The sequence below is a fragment of the Electrophorus electricus genome, chromosome 11 (genome assembly GCF_013358815.1).
Source record: "Electrophorus electricus isolate fEleEle1 chromosome 11, fEleEle1.pri, whole genome shotgun sequence".
In the NCBI taxonomy this organism is placed as follows: Eukaryota; Metazoa; Chordata; class Actinopteri; order Gymnotiformes; family Gymnotidae; genus Electrophorus; species Electrophorus electricus.
The window spans coordinates 6,693,810-6,710,626 of record NC_049545.1 but is presented as its reverse complement, the minus strand read 5'-3'; the positions used below and the strand labels follow the sequence as shown (position 1 = coordinate 6,710,626).

Genomic DNA, 16,817 nt, shown 5'->3' with positions numbered 1-16,817 from the left:
AAAGAAAAACACCTGTCTGATGACAAGGAGCCAGGGCAGAGGAATTGCAGTGTGTCCAGTTCAACCAGAAGAGAGGCCAAACACCGTAGGACCCCTGTAGAGACAGTCCCACTGAGCTGTTGACCTGAGCAGAGTCACTCCAAATAGACTTGGGGAGATGCCTTTATATGTTGGTACCTTCATCTTTGGCTCCACCAGCTACTAGCCAGAAGGGTTACACAAACAATTTTGTTATTTATTATGATGTAATTATGTAATTATGTAATGTAAGATGTAGAATACATTGCTCCTTTTGCCTAGTTTATTTATTTTCTGTTGTTTGACCATAAAAAACAATGTATTGGAGGGAATGATGCAAAATTATTTTAACAACTAATTTTTTAAAAAGTGGCCATGTTTAGGCTTATTTAGAGCCCCGCCAATATAGATCTTAGAATGACAGGCCTGCATAAGCATCAAGCAAAATAAACATTTCAGATCAATAAAGAGGCAGATATCATTATCCTAAGGTAAATTTATTACACATTTTTAAATAAATATTTCCATCATTAAAATTATTTTTACACATCCTCAAATAAAAATATATTTATATATGTATAAAAACAGACAGACAAAATGCAACAAAGGACAAAGGCTTTCCTACAGTTCTTACAATGCATTTACACACCTTGAATTTACGGTTTAAATCATGGTAGGAAACATGTGATTATCAAAATGTAGCTGCCACAAATATATACGGATTTAAAGCTCTGTTTGCTTTAAGTGTGTTTATCTCAAGAACGTTCCAGAACCAAGAACCGGAGAGATTACTCAGATGAACTGGGTGTCTTATCACTGGGTGGTCGAGAGGTGCCCTGGCTGTATGTGTAACTGAATACAGCCTTCTCTTGTCAGTGCATTCTCTCAGGCCCTTCAAGTCCCCATGAGCAGCAATATGAAGAGTATAAAATACTCTGAAACTGTCAAAACAAAATGAAACAAAACCAAAAAAGAGAGATGGTAAAGTCCACACACTGCTAAAATGTCAGCTCCAACATCTGACATTATTCTCAAGTCATGTGCTTCGTTTTCCTAAGATCTTACACAGGTCGGTACCAAAAGTCTTGAGTAGAAAAATAGATTTCTTTTTTAATGTTCCCCCCCCCCCCCCACCAAAGAATGTGTTTTTCTTTCATTCTAAAAACATTATTAAAAAAAAAACTAAATGTTAGGTATATTAATGCTCGGTACAAAAAGTGTTGGGAGTCCATGAGAAGATTCTGTTCAGTTATTTGAGATGGTGTTTTCTTTTTCTCTTACTCCCTGTCTCTCTCCATTCCCCTGTTTCTCTCTTCAGCGCTCTCCTGAGTAACGGGTGCGTTTAGTCCGTCTGTTGAAAGGGTAATTGATGAAATCAAAAGGTCTGTGCTCTGCAATGTGATGTCCTTTGGGCAGTCGCTTCATGAAGTGGACTTCCCGTTGATGTTGCCTGGTTTTTGAGCCCTTGCGGGGTCTTCCTTTCCGTGTGAACGCCATGTACCAGCCCTCATACTTTACATTCTGGAGAGCCGTGTAGTTATTCTCCAGCACTATCTCTGTGAAAATACAGTCTTTCCCCTGACCATTTCTCTGGAAAAAAAAAAGAAATACAGTAGGCTCAAAAATATTGTTGTTTAAGTCAAAGCAGGTAATATAAAAATATAGCTCTGAAATTCTATTGAAAGATATTTGCAGAAGCCTGTCCCAGTTTCTATGTGAAGTTTCCCCACATGCGCACAGCATATGCTTAAGTCATTATAGTTCAAGATCAAGAGAGCGAGAAATGACAGCAGTAACCAATGACTTTCCCCCTTTGGTAAACACCAATGCAGATTCATCCTCTGAGATGAATAGTTTCTTCCACCTTGGGTTGCTCACAGGTCAACATTTTGAGGTTTGTTATTATAGTGGAAAATATTTTTATAGATGCTTTAAGTTTACATTCTTATTAGTCATAGAAACCTGACCACAATCCTGATTATAACATTGCATTTATCAACATGTAATATATAAATTAAAATTACAGTGTCCATCAATCAACTACTCATTATCAGTAACATCGATGTCTTCTTAATGTATGCTCAAACTGAATGCTAATGACAGGTAATGAACATTCACTTAAGGATGCACATATCTCAGAAACGGCATGTTCTTCATCCCATACCAACACAGCCTACTGAGTTTAACCTGCCAAATGTAAAACACGTCAATTCCTTAATGGGACAAACCAAAAATGCAAACCCATCTTCAAACTTTATAAAAGGCCATTAAAAATAAACCCTATATCCAACACAAAATAAATTGCTCATATATCCAACAATAAAATAAAATTAAAAAAAAAAGACAAACAAACAAACAAATTAAAAAAACCCTCGCTCTCATGCAGTCTGTCGTTGGGCGGCCAATATGTCAGATAGCATAAGATCAGGGGTGCCAAGCAGATGGTCCACCTGGCAGGGTGCTGGGAGGTGGGGGCTGAGTCTCCATCCCACTTTATTACCATTCACAGCAAGAAAGAGGCACAAATCCACCCTGGAACAAGAGTGCCCAGCTAAAAAAGGAGGAAAGATCCTATTCCTTACACTCCATATCCCATACTGCAACTGGAGCAAACTGGAGCATTTACCAGACAAAAGGAGAATGTGTCCATGGAAGCTTTATATTTACTTACAACTTAACTGGATGTTGTGTTTTTAGTATCATAATACGTCATGATGAACCGTAGAAGAGGTGTATTCTGCATGACAGAATGTATACAGTCTCTACATACAAATCGCATCTTATGTTTCCTTTTCAGCCCACAACTACACAACTATTTAATCTAAAGCTGCTGATGTTGATATTTGTCACAAATGGGTCCTGAAATGAGAATGCTGACAAGTTTTCTTCAGAATGTTTTTTCTTACCTTGCCAATCAGTTTCCCTCTTCTGTTCATGCAAATGTAGAGTCCTGTTTCTGCTCCTTTAATTCGTACTCGACTGCCAAAGGTGTCTGTCTCGACGATGAGCTTTGCTGTGAAAGAAAAGACAGGTTTGTGTCAGAACCTATGGTGAAAGAATACGTAGATAACACTGTAAACTACATTCAAAAATCAAATTAGTAAAAATATTTTAATTGGTTTGGGTCAACATCTTATGCAAGGTGTTTTAATGTTAGCATAGATTCAATATATACACAAAGATTCTATGTACACACACAGATTCTACATGTACACACAGATACTATATACATACACACAGACATTCACATTGTCATAGGAAAGACCTGGAGGGTCTATTTCTGTGGATTTATGCAAGCCTATATTCTTTCAAAATAATAAAAATAGAAAGACTTCATCATTTTTGACAAATAAAGATGCTGTCATGGAAAGGTTATTGAGGCTATTAAAATATATATAGTGTATGCACATTGCAGTAATTTTTATCATGTGATTAGACAACCATTTTTCAAATTCAAAATATGAAATTTCATACAACTGAAATTAAATGCTCACTGCAATGTAAAAGCAACTAATAGCAATGAATAGGCTATTCAGAATTCCAAAGACAAATAACATGGGATAAATGTGATATATAAATGCTGTTCACTACGTCCTTAATTTGCACACATTTTTTTTTTTTTCTGTAAAAATGTCCTAATCTAAATAACTGCTATAGTCCAGTATATCTACACATGTTTCCGGGAAGGTTTCTACAAAAGTTACCCTTCCATGACACATGCTCTTCATGCCAAGAATTAGCACTTGCAGCCCTCTTTGACTTAGCTCCCATGCTCTCAGTGATGGTAAAGAGTTACGGTTCAAATGGAGGGGGTCAGATAACCTGCTGGTAGAGAGCCTAACCACAAGCCCAGAGCTGCAGTCAGGCTTTGGCCCAAACTAACAACCCTGCTGTCTCTGCAACATGCTCAGGTGACATGGATGTCACCAGTGCCATGCAGGGCCAGAGCCAGCCTTCCTGAAATACCTCAACAGGACTAGTAATTACAAGGCTTTCTGATGTGCTCAAGCCACATATGAGAAAGCTGGAACTGGAGTCAAGCCAAGACTAAATATACCAGACACTGAAGATGCAATGGAAACTTTTTTCCTAGTCTACATAACTGGAACTATATAAAATAAGTAAAGCTATGCAAAAGAAATTAAGAAGTGTAAACTAAAAAATTAAGATATGTAAATTTCTTAAATAAAAAAGTCTTCTATTTAAAAAAAACCATGAAATCTCAGTGAATGTTTTAGTTTGAGGTGTGATTTAAAACATCTATTTGTGTTCAGGATTATATAATTTTAGGAACAAAACGAGATATGGACATGGTCAAAATAAGTGTTTGGTTACCGCTTGTTTCCACAGCAATATTAAGATTAATACAGAATGTCCGTAGAATTCACACACAGAGGAGGCAATTGGGCTCACATATTTTCATTGTAGAGTTGGTTAAAAAAAAGACGGGACATTATTCAGGAAATGTTCAGGAGGCTGGAGTAAGATGAGTTCTAATGGTTCTTCCAGACATACGCGACTCTCTGGAGAGTCACCTTTAGAACAATCTAGAATCCATTTAACATTTTTACACTAAAAAAAAACCTTATACAGCTCACCAAATGCCCAAGTTCTTCCATCATCTTACGCCGAAGCCAAGTAGGTAAGATGAAGGAATCACTAGAAGCATTAGACCGAGTGTATGTATGTATGTATGTATGAATCTATATATGTATGCATGTAGGCCTACGTACGTATGTATGTATGTATGTAAATACTTACAAAAATACCAAATCATCGATTCAGCGACTTATCATGAATATATTCTTACCATGAACGTCACCATCTTCGGCCATGGCGTTGATTTTTTTGTTGGCCAAGACTTGAACATGCTTGCCACTGGTTCGGCTGTAAAGCTGGTAGGTCCGAATAAGTCTACGGCTGACCCGGTCCGTCACCCTACTTTGCTCATTCACATGCTGTGTAAAATTAGGCGGGGACTGAATGGTTACCTGTCAGAAATTAAGTACGACATAATCAATACCTGCAGAACTACCTCACTGGTCGTTGACATAAGCCTATAAATTACGCGAACATTAAAATAATTAAATGTAGTAGCCACACGCCATTTATTTGGCTACATGAAATGTATAATCTAATGCGTTGGCGTTTTGGATATTCCTCCACATTAACAAAAAAGAAAGCCACAAACTGAACATGTAGCTTCGGAACGCAGAATCGAATTAAACTGTGAAAAGTAAAGTTGATCGAGCTAATTCCATGCCAGTTTTGCAAAAGGCGTTGATGATTGTAGGGGGGGATGTGTCCTATCTTTGCTATTTTTCATCTGAAACAGAATCATGTCATGTCTGACCTTCTTGTTTTTAATCCATGACATTGTTAACTTCTCGTGGGACCCCGAGTGCGCATTATAACCGTGCTTCGTCTGCGCTTGCACGGTAGGTCGCGTTCGCCTGCTACCTGCCAGGTTGCGAGGCATTCTGCATGCGGCGCGAGCTCGCTCCTCGCCCACTGTGATACCCATCTGATGAGATATCACTAACGGAATCTTTCCGTTTTTCTTTACTTTCGCAGCTTAACCCACACATGTCCAGGGTCATGTTCATATCCAGCACTGGACACTTTACCTCCAAAGTCTATACTGGCATAACTTTTTTCCACATTGAGAATATGCGTAAGACTACATGTGCTATAATTTGTGTCATGTACTATAATTGTGTTTGTCTAATTCCTGTAATCTCATTCATTAATATGGCATCAGGACACCAAAATACTGAAATGAATCCATAATATATATAGTATAGTAATATATATTTTTTGCAATAAGATGTAAATTGTACACATACCTGAGCATAGTAGCAAAACGCAAAGAGATGAAGAAATCTGGAAAAGACAGAATCTGACATTAATAATATGAAATAACCAAATAGAAGCAATAACGCGAGAATGGACAGACTATATACTCACAGATAACTTAATCGTGATGGAATGAATCTCATTGTTGATTGAGGGGACGGGCCTCAAAGATAAAATTCAGTAGACCAAATTAGCGTCTGATTTAGAGAGATAACAACTTGGGTCTTCCAGGAGAATTGTGTAAGGTCCTCTCCACGAAAGGCTATTTGTGGACATCCAAAGTATGGACCACAAGGCGATGATCGGTTCAGCATAAAATCTGCTCAGCAGCAGTAAAATGTCCAGGAAATACTACGGAAAGCGTTGCTTTTACACACCGCTTTGACAGAAAACTATGACCCAAGACACAAGTAATTTTCTTCCTATTTTCTTCTTTATATGAAACAGTTAAGTGCACTTAATGCAAAAAAAAACCCAACCAAAAAACAAACAAACAAAAAAACAAACAAAACAGTCCGTAAAGCATGAGCTTTCCAAGTTAAAGAGCACGTATATTACTACAGGCTATTTATCAAAGGAAAATAACTTAAACAAGAAAAAGCCAAATCATGTTGTCCATAAAAGTGACAGCAAATCGCCGCTATCTGTGGTCCAGCGTAGATAGTTCCGACGGGGAATCCTTTGACGTTTTCTTCCAGGCGTGTCCTCTTGATAATTTGGTCTGGGTCCTGTGGTGGACTGATTCCGTTTGGATGTCAGTGAGCAGAAGCAGAACGGTGCATCCTGTACCGTGATGATTTCTCAGGAACAGTGCTGTTGTAGTGCCTCGTCTCTCTTATCCCCTCCTCTTCGCCCATCGCCAGTCTCCAATGTCAACCCCGTTCGCGCTTACAGCCTTGGTTAAAATGGTAGGTTGGTCCTGGTGGAGCAAGCCCCTTTTCAACAGAACAAAAGCGACCCCCCTCCCCCTGAATTTAAAATATACTTCACCTGAGTTGAGAATAAACACTAACAGGAGTCTTAGGTGCAGAGCGCGCAATGGGATTTCTGCGCCAGTAAACTTAATTGTAATATATTGAAAACGCTCTGTCTTCACATGGCAGCGTTAGATGATGTTCAAGCCATACACCGAATATTTCCTCCCTTATTGCTGGGACTTTAAACTCATTTTGCCTAAATTAACTGACAGTTCGAACATCAAACCTACACAAACTTTAGCTCAGCTTTTCAATAACCAAGGGGCAAGTTAACTTTGTTAATTCGGAACCCAGCGCTGAAACTAAGGCTATTGTTCAGTGTCACAGACCACAGAACTCGTTCACTAAAGATTTGTGTATTGTTAAAGAGAAGTGAGAGACATTAAAAGGATTACAGACGATTAGCGTTTTTGAAACAGCACCTTTCTTTTCTCCTTGAAGAATGACACATTTCTTTTTCTATAACGCTGTTGGTCTTAATCTTATCCTTGCAAAAATGAATGTTGATTATAGTGCTTAGACTACCTTTTGTCCCTGTTGTAAATAATTTAAATGATTACATGTATATGTTAAAAGTTAACCTATTTCGTCTTTATTTTGAATAACCATAAATATTCCACTTCACCTTCTGTTTGTTAATGGTTCGTCATTAATTAGGACACGTCCAACGATTTAAAGCTTTTTTAGGTATTCATTTCGGTAAATAGCCAACACCCGAGAGTCAGAAAAACAAGAATTGTTGAAGATAAAGTGTTAATTAATTGCAAGTCAATCTTTTTTTTAGCAAGAGTTTTTCTGAATTTCGGTGTGTAAATGTCTTGCAGGCCAAAACGTCCATAGTTAAAAATCTAATAAAAATACATTACTTTTCGTCTATATCAACATTGTAAACTAAAACATTGAGTGAAAAGTTGAAAGATAATAGAGTGCTGTCAGCTTCTAAAGAGAGTGAGCAGCTTCTAAAGAGAGTGAGCAGCTTCGGTACGCATATGCAGGATAATAAAAGATACGCGTTTTAATCGCTACAAACCATACTTCGTTAGTACCACAAGGGGGCGCCACCTCAAGACAATGTGTCATATGCCGTTTCACATATAACAGCAGCTAAAAAGGAGAAATCTTTGTGTCTTTGGTACTTTGGTGTCTGAATGGCTAAATAACCGAGTGCGTGAGGAAGCCAGTAGGGTCAAAGACACAGATCCCCTCTCTGGTTTTCTAGTGGAAACTCTCAGATGGCAATTGACAAAGGCAAGCAGAGAGAAGGGCCCACACACGCATGCTTCTCCTCTTCCTCTGCTTCGTTCTTTGGAGAACCATTTTTTCCTCCCCTTCCCCCTTCCTCTTTTTTGATGTACGCATCTTGTTTTGTGTTGAAGTGGCCCAGTATTAATGGCCCATTAAAGTCAACAGTCTGACTCCATGGCTGAGCACTTCTGCATGGCGAGGCCTGGGCTCCCCATTAACCTCACATCCAGCTCTCAGTCGCTCACTGCCTAACCAGCAGCAAGATGACTAACATGGGAATGAGCCATTGCTGCTTAGCCTACTGGTCAGAGGGACAGTCCCATTATACAGATGGGAACACTGGGAGGTATGTGTGAGTTTGCATAAGTACCCTGTCCTCCTCAGATTTTGACCAGCATCACAATACATGAACTGTATCATGTAGCTTCTGTTTTGTGTACAGTATCATGTAAGGTGATTACAAAATGAAGCACAGAAATATGATTTACTTGGCCTTGTGACATACCAATAACCAAGGTCCTTTATTAGGTTTTTATGTATAACAACAGGAAGAACAACAACAAACTGATGGAATGCTTCTATTTCCTTTACATAGTATTACCTAATTATGACTAAGAGAAATATCCCACTGTGATATGTATGTCTTGTGCACGGATATACGCATATTATACATGTCATCATGTAGATTGAGTAAACTCATATATAGGTTTATTGATCAGTATTCCATGAGGGTTAAATTAGATATATTGATGTGTGCATGTGTGTGTGTGTGTGTGTGTGTGTGTGTGTGTGAAAGAGAGAGAGAGCGAGAGAGAGATAGAGAGAGAGAGAGAGAAAGTGTGTGTGACTGCCCAGAATGACACTCCAGACAAGCACATATCTTTCATGACAGTGTTGACAACCATGTCTGATGAAGGCAAGGTGTTACCTTGCATGTGAATTCTGAATAGCTGAAATATTCGTTTTAATGTAATTAGACTACACATTGAAAGCAATTTTGATCCCAGAATAATTGATTTTGTTTCTGAATATTTATGAACATTTTAAAAACATTCCAAACACAGTGTGGTTTGCAGACTGCACAGTATTTTCTTCAAAATTCTTTTTCAGTGAAAAAATAAAGTGTAAGAAGGAGGCATGTATGTATTTGATGTTTTTCATTTAGAGACAAACTAAGTCAAGTTTTATCTTTTGCAGTCACTTATGCTGATGTTAAAGGCATAGTGCCACATGCTGTCTTACAGAGACTAGAATGAGGGCCAGAGAGAGAGAGAAGTCAGAAAAGCCGAATACAACTGGAGAGAATCAGATTTGCTGCTGAAGCAAAGAAAGAAGATGGAGTGATATTTTTTTAGAAAGACAGGGTGCTAAGGGAGAAAAGAGAGAAAAGGAGGGGGCAGGGCCAGAGGAGGACCCCTGCAGCGGTCGAGATGGATGTCCATGCTCCTGGGGTTAAGAGAAGGGCAGGCAGGCCCTGTGCCTGGCTGCAGGGAGCAGCCTACCTGCTGTTTGCCTCTGGGGCCTGATGGCTCTTCCAGAGAGCTCTGACTGCAGCGCAGGAGGGGCCCAGGGGCAGAGGAGAGGCTCCCGGTCCTGGAGCGCCGCGCCCGTCAATCCAGCCGCTTTCAGCCACGTCAGTGATGACGCTGCACGCCCCCGTCACCCAGCGCCTTGCTGTGGTGACGTCCGTCAGACCCACTTACAGTCAGCAACATCGGCGGCCTTGCTGAGCAGAGCAAGAGAGCCAGCAAGACAAAACGCACCCCAGGGAATGGGACTCATTTGAGTTCCAATGCTACACCGTGCTGACTGAGGAGCTGTGTCATTGTTCTCACTTTTAAAGTGTCCTTTCAGAGGGCCTCAGGGTGATGGACAGGCGTCACAGCAACACACACTAGCAGAACAAACCAAGAGTGAGGGACATGTTAATTGGAGGGAGGGAAGGAAATGGATAAACAAACACACTAATGGTGAGGAACCACGACAGCGGAGCTGCAGATTAGTACAGAATGCAAAGAATGTGATTGGCCCAATTGAAGCAAATGATCTTCAAAGTGAAGTCATAGTGATTTGATTTCATGGAGCCATTCACATCTGCTTATGTGAGTGAGGGGGTTTGAGTCTGTGGGAGTTAAAGCACAAATACACAAACATGGCATCTGTAACCCTTCAGTGACTCTCAGTGACTCATTAGGTTATCATTTTTTAATGGAAGGTCTTTGAAGAAATCACATAAAGGTGATAGAGACTTAAGTTGTGTTACAGTTCATTTCCTTAAAGAGGGGTAGGAATAGCATTTCAGTTTCCTTAATGATGTATAAAGATGAATTCTTGTTGAATTCTTGGTATCCTGTCTGAGGTTGGTTCCCACCTTGTGCCCTCAGCTGCCGTGATAGACTCCGGCCCTTCGTAAACCTGAATTGGATTAAGAAGTTTGGAAGATGAATGAATGAATGAATTCCTGTTGAGAGAAAGCTTTACTAATCTCAAGAAAAGCAGGATTTCCATCCATCAGCCCTCACCTGGTTAGTACTTCACACACTTTTAAAAACACAATCATGTAATAAAAGCTGTGAAATCGTTTGGCCACCCCATTAACTAACAGGCATTTTCCTTGTTATTCCTCTGTAGCGAGAGCTCTAGAGGAACACTCTTCTGGAAGCACAGAGCTTGTTAAGTAAGTGCCTCCTAAAATATTTATCCATATGGAGGAAGGTCTTTACCTGGCATCTGCTTATGAAAATCTCTGGCTGCAGATACAGTAACTTATTCCCATACTCAAGTCAGTGGTGTTTTCATAGCCCCACTGGGTTCACCAAAATATACCCTTTTTCATTGAACATATGTTGGTAATACATATACCATATGAACATGTTGAACAATATGGTTTTAGCATCTAGCATTCTTCCACTGATGAAAGGTTCTTTAACCCCCTTATACTGCTGGGGCTCTAGCTCCACAGTTGCAACACAGGCTTCAGATAAATTTACCCAGATTATTGTACTTGTATTGTAATCTGGAATCATCATATAAACAGTTTGGGGGGGATCATTTTTACTGTTATGAGGCTTTACAAGCAGGTCGCCTTTTTCCACTTTTCTACTTTTTCTACTTTTCTCCGTGTGGTCTGAGGCACAGAATGAACAGAATAAGATTAATTGAAATGTCCAGTCATGTGTCTTCTTGCTGCTGCTGTTATGAACTGTGTGGAGGAGCAGTGCATTTGGAGGTGGGGTGGGTGTTCCGCTTCTCACACCACCTGACGTGGGCCTGGCGGCTGTGCTCAATCAGACAGGCTGAAGCTGCCGGCTCCTGGGTGGTAACCTAAAGACCAGCGTCATGCCCTCCTTAAGAGCCTTCATCGGCAGGGGGCTGAAGGCCAGCGGTTAGCCAAAGATCAGGTCAGACCTACCACCTGACACATGCACACCACACACATGCACACACATGCACACGCTCGCAACCAATATACCACTGTAATGCGAATTCACCCACCTGGTTTCGGTATAAGAGTTTCTCATGTTTTCTTAGGTCTGATAAGTTGCAACCTGTAAACCTTTGATTTACTATGTCAGTAGTTCTCCAGAGCTAAAGAGAATGCAAGCAGATCTTAGGCAAGGCAGGCATTTTTGACTTTGTGGCCCCAGTGGGTGTGGGAATTTACATGTATTAAATATAACTGCAGGCTGATGTGACTTAATATGTATGCCAGAAGCATTTTTCTTCAGGATTAGTGCTTGATGATGTCCTGGTTATGCTCAGCCAAAACTGAGGAGGAAAGGGGCCGAGAATAAAAGTAGCTATGACAATCAGCCCACTAGCCCAGACCTCCCTGTCCCACACCCCCCTCTCAGCCTAAGGCAGGGCTAGGCTCTGCATATCACTGTTTCATTATTTTTCACACGCCTCATGCTTGGGGTCTGGGGTCCATTTGCGAGACTGTTGTATTGGACCCCCTCCAAGTGTTGCCCCTGTTCTCAGTGCATTAGCCATTCACATTCCCCAGGCACCTTCTACTCTGCCTGTCCTTCTCCTTTTGGCTGCTTTTTACGTCTTTGCTCTGCTAATACAATAAACCTACATGATCGGTAGTGCACTCACACACACACACACACACACACACACACACACACACACACACACAAAGGTTGTAAAAGCACCGGCAGGTCACCTCTTGGTATTAGTGGTGAGGAGTGACTGATTGTCTGGAACGGTTGTGAGCAGACTCGCTTTACGTTGGTGCAACTCCCTCGGCTTGGGTGTGACATTAAAAGCTCCATTGCCGCAGGAGTGTGAGTGCCGAGGGTAGGTGAGAGTACGTGGGCAAAGCCCAGCGCCGACCCTTTGAGCACACACAGAGCAGGGCTGGGGAAAAGCGTGGGAAATTGTTCCCACAAGCTGGCAAATGGCACTGCACAGTGCCTGTGGAGGTTTAAAGCCACAAAATGACGGAAGGCTTCTCGTTCCGCCCCAGTGTGCAGTAGTGTGCAGTAGTGTGCAGGGGTCTAGCATGAGCTAGTGCTAGAGCTGCTCCACAGATTAAAATCCCCAACATGTCCGAAGATACCATCCAGCTCATGCCGTGAGAATGTACCTACTGTCTGTCCTGTTAGGTCGGTTAGTATCTAATTGAGAATGTATGTGACTATATGTGTTTGAGTCTTCTAAAATGCAAGTACAGTATAGTGGGCTGTCCACATTCCTTTTAGCTACTGCTGAGCCAATGCCCGATCAAACATACAGCTACCCTTAGATAAGTGCGGCCTTGTGGTCAGGCTTGGTGGTTTGCTGAGTCTGTTTATGATGTCCAGTGAGGGGTCTGGACACGCTGATCACGGAAGTTGGCTCGGAAGCTCGGTCTGGGTGTTATGCATTGTCATTCAGTAGCCTTGTTTTTTGGTTTATGACTTAAACTGGGAGAATTTCCGGAGAAAAAAAAATCAGTTTATGCATGTCCATGAAATCCACCAATTAAACTAGACCAAAAAACCCAGCTCCATACCACAACAAAGAAGACAACTGTAAGGGAAACAACACATGGACAAGCTTGACAGAAGAATTTACACTTCTTTTGACCTTCATTTTGTTAATGCTGCTCTCAGTCAAACTCCAATTGAAAATACTATGAGATACCTTTCGCCATCTTTGAATATGCACACTCATTTTCCATACATCATTTTCACTATTTACTGACTTTCATTTTGAGAGATCATTCCTTTCTGGTACTTTCTGACTCCTTCTGGAATCATTTGGATTACGCTTTAAGTCACTGTTTTTTGCATCAAGAAGTCTGTCTACGTTGAGTGATAGCAGATCAAGTAGTGTGCTTATTTGTCTGATATTGCAAAGTGAAGATGAAATAAGCCTGTAAAGGTTGAGTGTAGCTTTAACATGATGGAATGTAACTTTACTGAGGGAGTCAGTGGTCACACTATGGCCTGACAAACAACACTGTATCCATGTGTCAACTCAGCTTTAATTATCTAGGTAATGTGACACGAAATAAATGTGATAATACTGTATTGAAATTTATTTGCATTATTCAATCAATCATTCACTGTGGTTTCCAGCTAAAGTAGGGTTAATCAATAAACCAGTTTTGAAACTGTCATTGAAAGTAGATTTATACATTTTTAATGAGTGAGAAGGCTGTCCAAACCCTGGGCCCCCACATTCCTTCTCTGACAGTACTTGAATCAGTTTTATGTCTTTCTGTTAACCTGAAACAAGTGGTCAAACTATGCAGATAAAAATGATATGCTCTTGGCCACATTTCAATAACACATGGCCATGTTAGCAAAGTGAGTGTTTATTGTTCTCCTGGCTCAGATGGCCACTTATTTCTCTGAACTGTTACATGGCCTAAGACTCCTGTACAAAGCATAAGTTACAGTCCTGTAAACACCAAAAATGTAAAATGGCACTGAAGAGGTTTTTTCCAGAGACAATACTACTTTTTTTTGCTACTGGATTGTGTGTGCTCCCTGTGGCCTTCACCTGCAGCTGCTCCATCATGTCTATTGGTCCTTTCTTTATTTAATTGTTTTGTCTTTTCATCCCATATTATCCATTCTATGTAATAATATTCATTAACAATTGATTTTTATTTTTCTACTTCTTCTTTGTCCTCTCTTTCTCTCTGACATAAACCAATGTGTTTCACAGCCCTTTTCTCTTGCCCTATTAAACTTGTCTTTTTAATCTCGGGCCCCACAGATACTCAGCTGGCTGGAGCAGCTGTGAAGACAGGGTTAGGGTAAGGGTGAGTCCCACAAACCCAAGAGGAAAAAGGCAGTAGAGAAGAAGAAAGAGATTTCAGTGGCCCAATGGGAGTCTGACAGTCATCCCTGACTAGGCTGCTGAGATATAGAGAAAGAACCGGGGAAAGAGCGAGAGAGAGTGAGAGTGTGTGTGTGTGTGTGTGTGTGTGTGTGTGTGTGTGTGTGTGTGAGAGAGAGAGAGAGAGAGAGAGAGGGAGAGAGAGAGAGAGAGAGAGAGAGAGAGAGAGAGAGAGTGTGTGTGTGTGTGTGTGAGAGAGAGAGAGAGAGAGAGAGAGAGAGAGGGAGAGAGAGAGGGAGAGAGAGAGAGAGAGGGAGAGAGAGAGAGAGAGAGAGAGAGAGAGAGAGAGAGAGAGAGTGTGTGTGTGTGTGTGAGAGAGAGAGAGAGAGAGAGGGAGAGAGAGTGAGTGTGTGTGTGTGTGTGTGTGTGTGTGTGTGTGTGTGTGTGTGTGTGTGTGTGTGTGTGTGTGTGTGTGTGTGTGTGTGTGTGTGTGAGAGAGAGAGATGTCTTGGTGCATCCCCACTCTGTAGATCATGTTTCAGCTAGAGGCCTCTCCTCCCTCTCATCTCAGGCCCCTCTCTGACAGAGACTGCACTAGTCTCCTGAGTCCAACACACACCCTCATACACAAGCACATGTATATGCAGACATGCATGAACACAAACACACACTCTCTCTCTCACACACACACACACACACACACACACACACACACCAAAAACAACAACAACTCACTGTATGACAACTCACTGATGAGTAGAGGCTGTTAGAACAGGACAGGCATAGAGGAGAAAGGTGGATCAGGGTCAATGAGGGAGGTAAGGATGTAGAAAGAAAAAGCTATAGATAAGAGCCCAGACAGGATGAACAGATTGAAAAAGCAGAGAAGTTGCAGGTCTTGCAGGAATTTGAGGGAAAGGAGAGTTGAAAAGCAAAACAGCATGTAGAGAGCTGTTGTGTTTATGTAGTCCTCTTCAAAGGATAGCCTAATTATTTTTCCATATTGAGTGCAAGAACACTGCATTCAGGTTCAGATCATTTGCTAGCGATTCACTATAACACAAGAGTACTGAGAGTAACAGTCTGTAATAATTATACACAATCTTAGAAATTTTTATTTTAGATCCTAATTTGATATTGCAATAAGAGCAACAGTTTGTAAAAGCAAGGCTATAGTGATAAAAATGAATCAAAACGTGTGTTTCCCATAATTTTTGATAGTAAAATCCAAGGTAATTATTGGGATTCCCACAGTGACCATTCCCAGTTGGGACCTGTAAGTACTATAGTTAAAATGTACTGACCATGCATTTATTTGTATTACAAAGGCTGATATATAACAAAGTCCTGCCATTAAACTCTTTTACATTCTTAAATAAAACCACTTAAATAAAATATTTCACTGCAAATGAAAAAATCTATAAAAGTAGCAACCAACAAAGCAATGGCCAAATTCCCACAGATAGCAATTTAAGCCATAACTCAGGCTAACATAACACCCCATGCCGCTAACATCAGCTAGCCCAAATGTTCAGGCGGTAAAAGCTGTGGAGTATCCACATCGTTCCGAGGTCAGCCTCAGAGGCAGCACAGGCAGGGTGAGTCTCTGCCACCCTCATGCCTCGCCTTGCCTCACCTCACCCCCTAACCCCTCCTGCCTCTCTGCAGCTGTAAAATCATGCTGAAGCATCATTAGCATGGAAACAAGATGTTACCTACACAGACAACCTGGTGAACCAATTAGACGTGACACAAGGCTGGCCCACAACGAGACCCATGTGCTCGGATTTAACCCCTGAAGTATTGGGTGACCTTGCAGCACACAGGCTAAGGAGGGAGCTGAGGTGTGGGAATACTCAGGGTTCACTCAACACATATCAACCCCATCTCACCACAGCAATCCAACCCCCCTACACATTTTCCATCCTACTGATTTACAGAGCCATGGGTTTTCACTGTGGATCACACTTTAGTATCACCACCACTACTATCATGTAACTCTTCATGATACAAAAAAAAATGTCAGTAATATTAGCTAGAGATTATGAGCAAATTTGAAAGAAAAATCACACTGCATACAATTTCTGAGACACTAATTTATTAGAACTTTGGACATGAAGTTAATAAGGGGAAATAATACAGGACTAAAAGTCTTTGAGCAGTTAATAGCCAGCAACAGGCCAGCAGGTAGAGAAGAGTGCTTATCTGCAGCACAGACTCAGTCTGTGATGAAGTGGGATATAAGGCAGGTTCTATTAAGCCAGATGAAGTGACATGCTTAACTAGCTACCTTACAGAGGCCAAAGCTCAAGTGGGACTGGCCTGTCTACTGAACAGAGCTTGTTAAATTCAAAAGGGGCTTGTTAAAGGTGTCAACATGGCCCATCATGAATAAGCACTTTTGATTCTTTATAGTGGTTTATAATGTCCTGATGTTGCTTG

At 41.0% G+C, this 16,817-nt stretch overlaps 1 protein-coding gene across 1 annotated transcript; it reads right to left on the bottom strand.

The window, feature by feature from the left end:
• Positions 1-1,159: 1,159 nt before the first annotated feature.
• fgf8a (fibroblast growth factor 8a) lies at positions 1,160-6,743 on the bottom strand. Its single transcript, XM_027022953.2, has 5 exons — positions 5,986-6,743; positions 5,865-5,901; positions 4,829-5,009; positions 2,925-3,031; positions 1,160-1,608 (listed from the first exon to the last, which is right to left on the bottom strand). The coding sequence occupies exons 1-5, from the start codon at positions 6,015-6,017 to the stop codon at positions 1,333-1,335; spliced, it is 633 nt and encodes a 210-aa protein (XP_026878754.1). The 5' UTR covers positions 6,018-6,743; the 3' UTR covers positions 1,160-1,332.
• Positions 6,744-16,817: the final 10,074 nt, after the last annotated feature.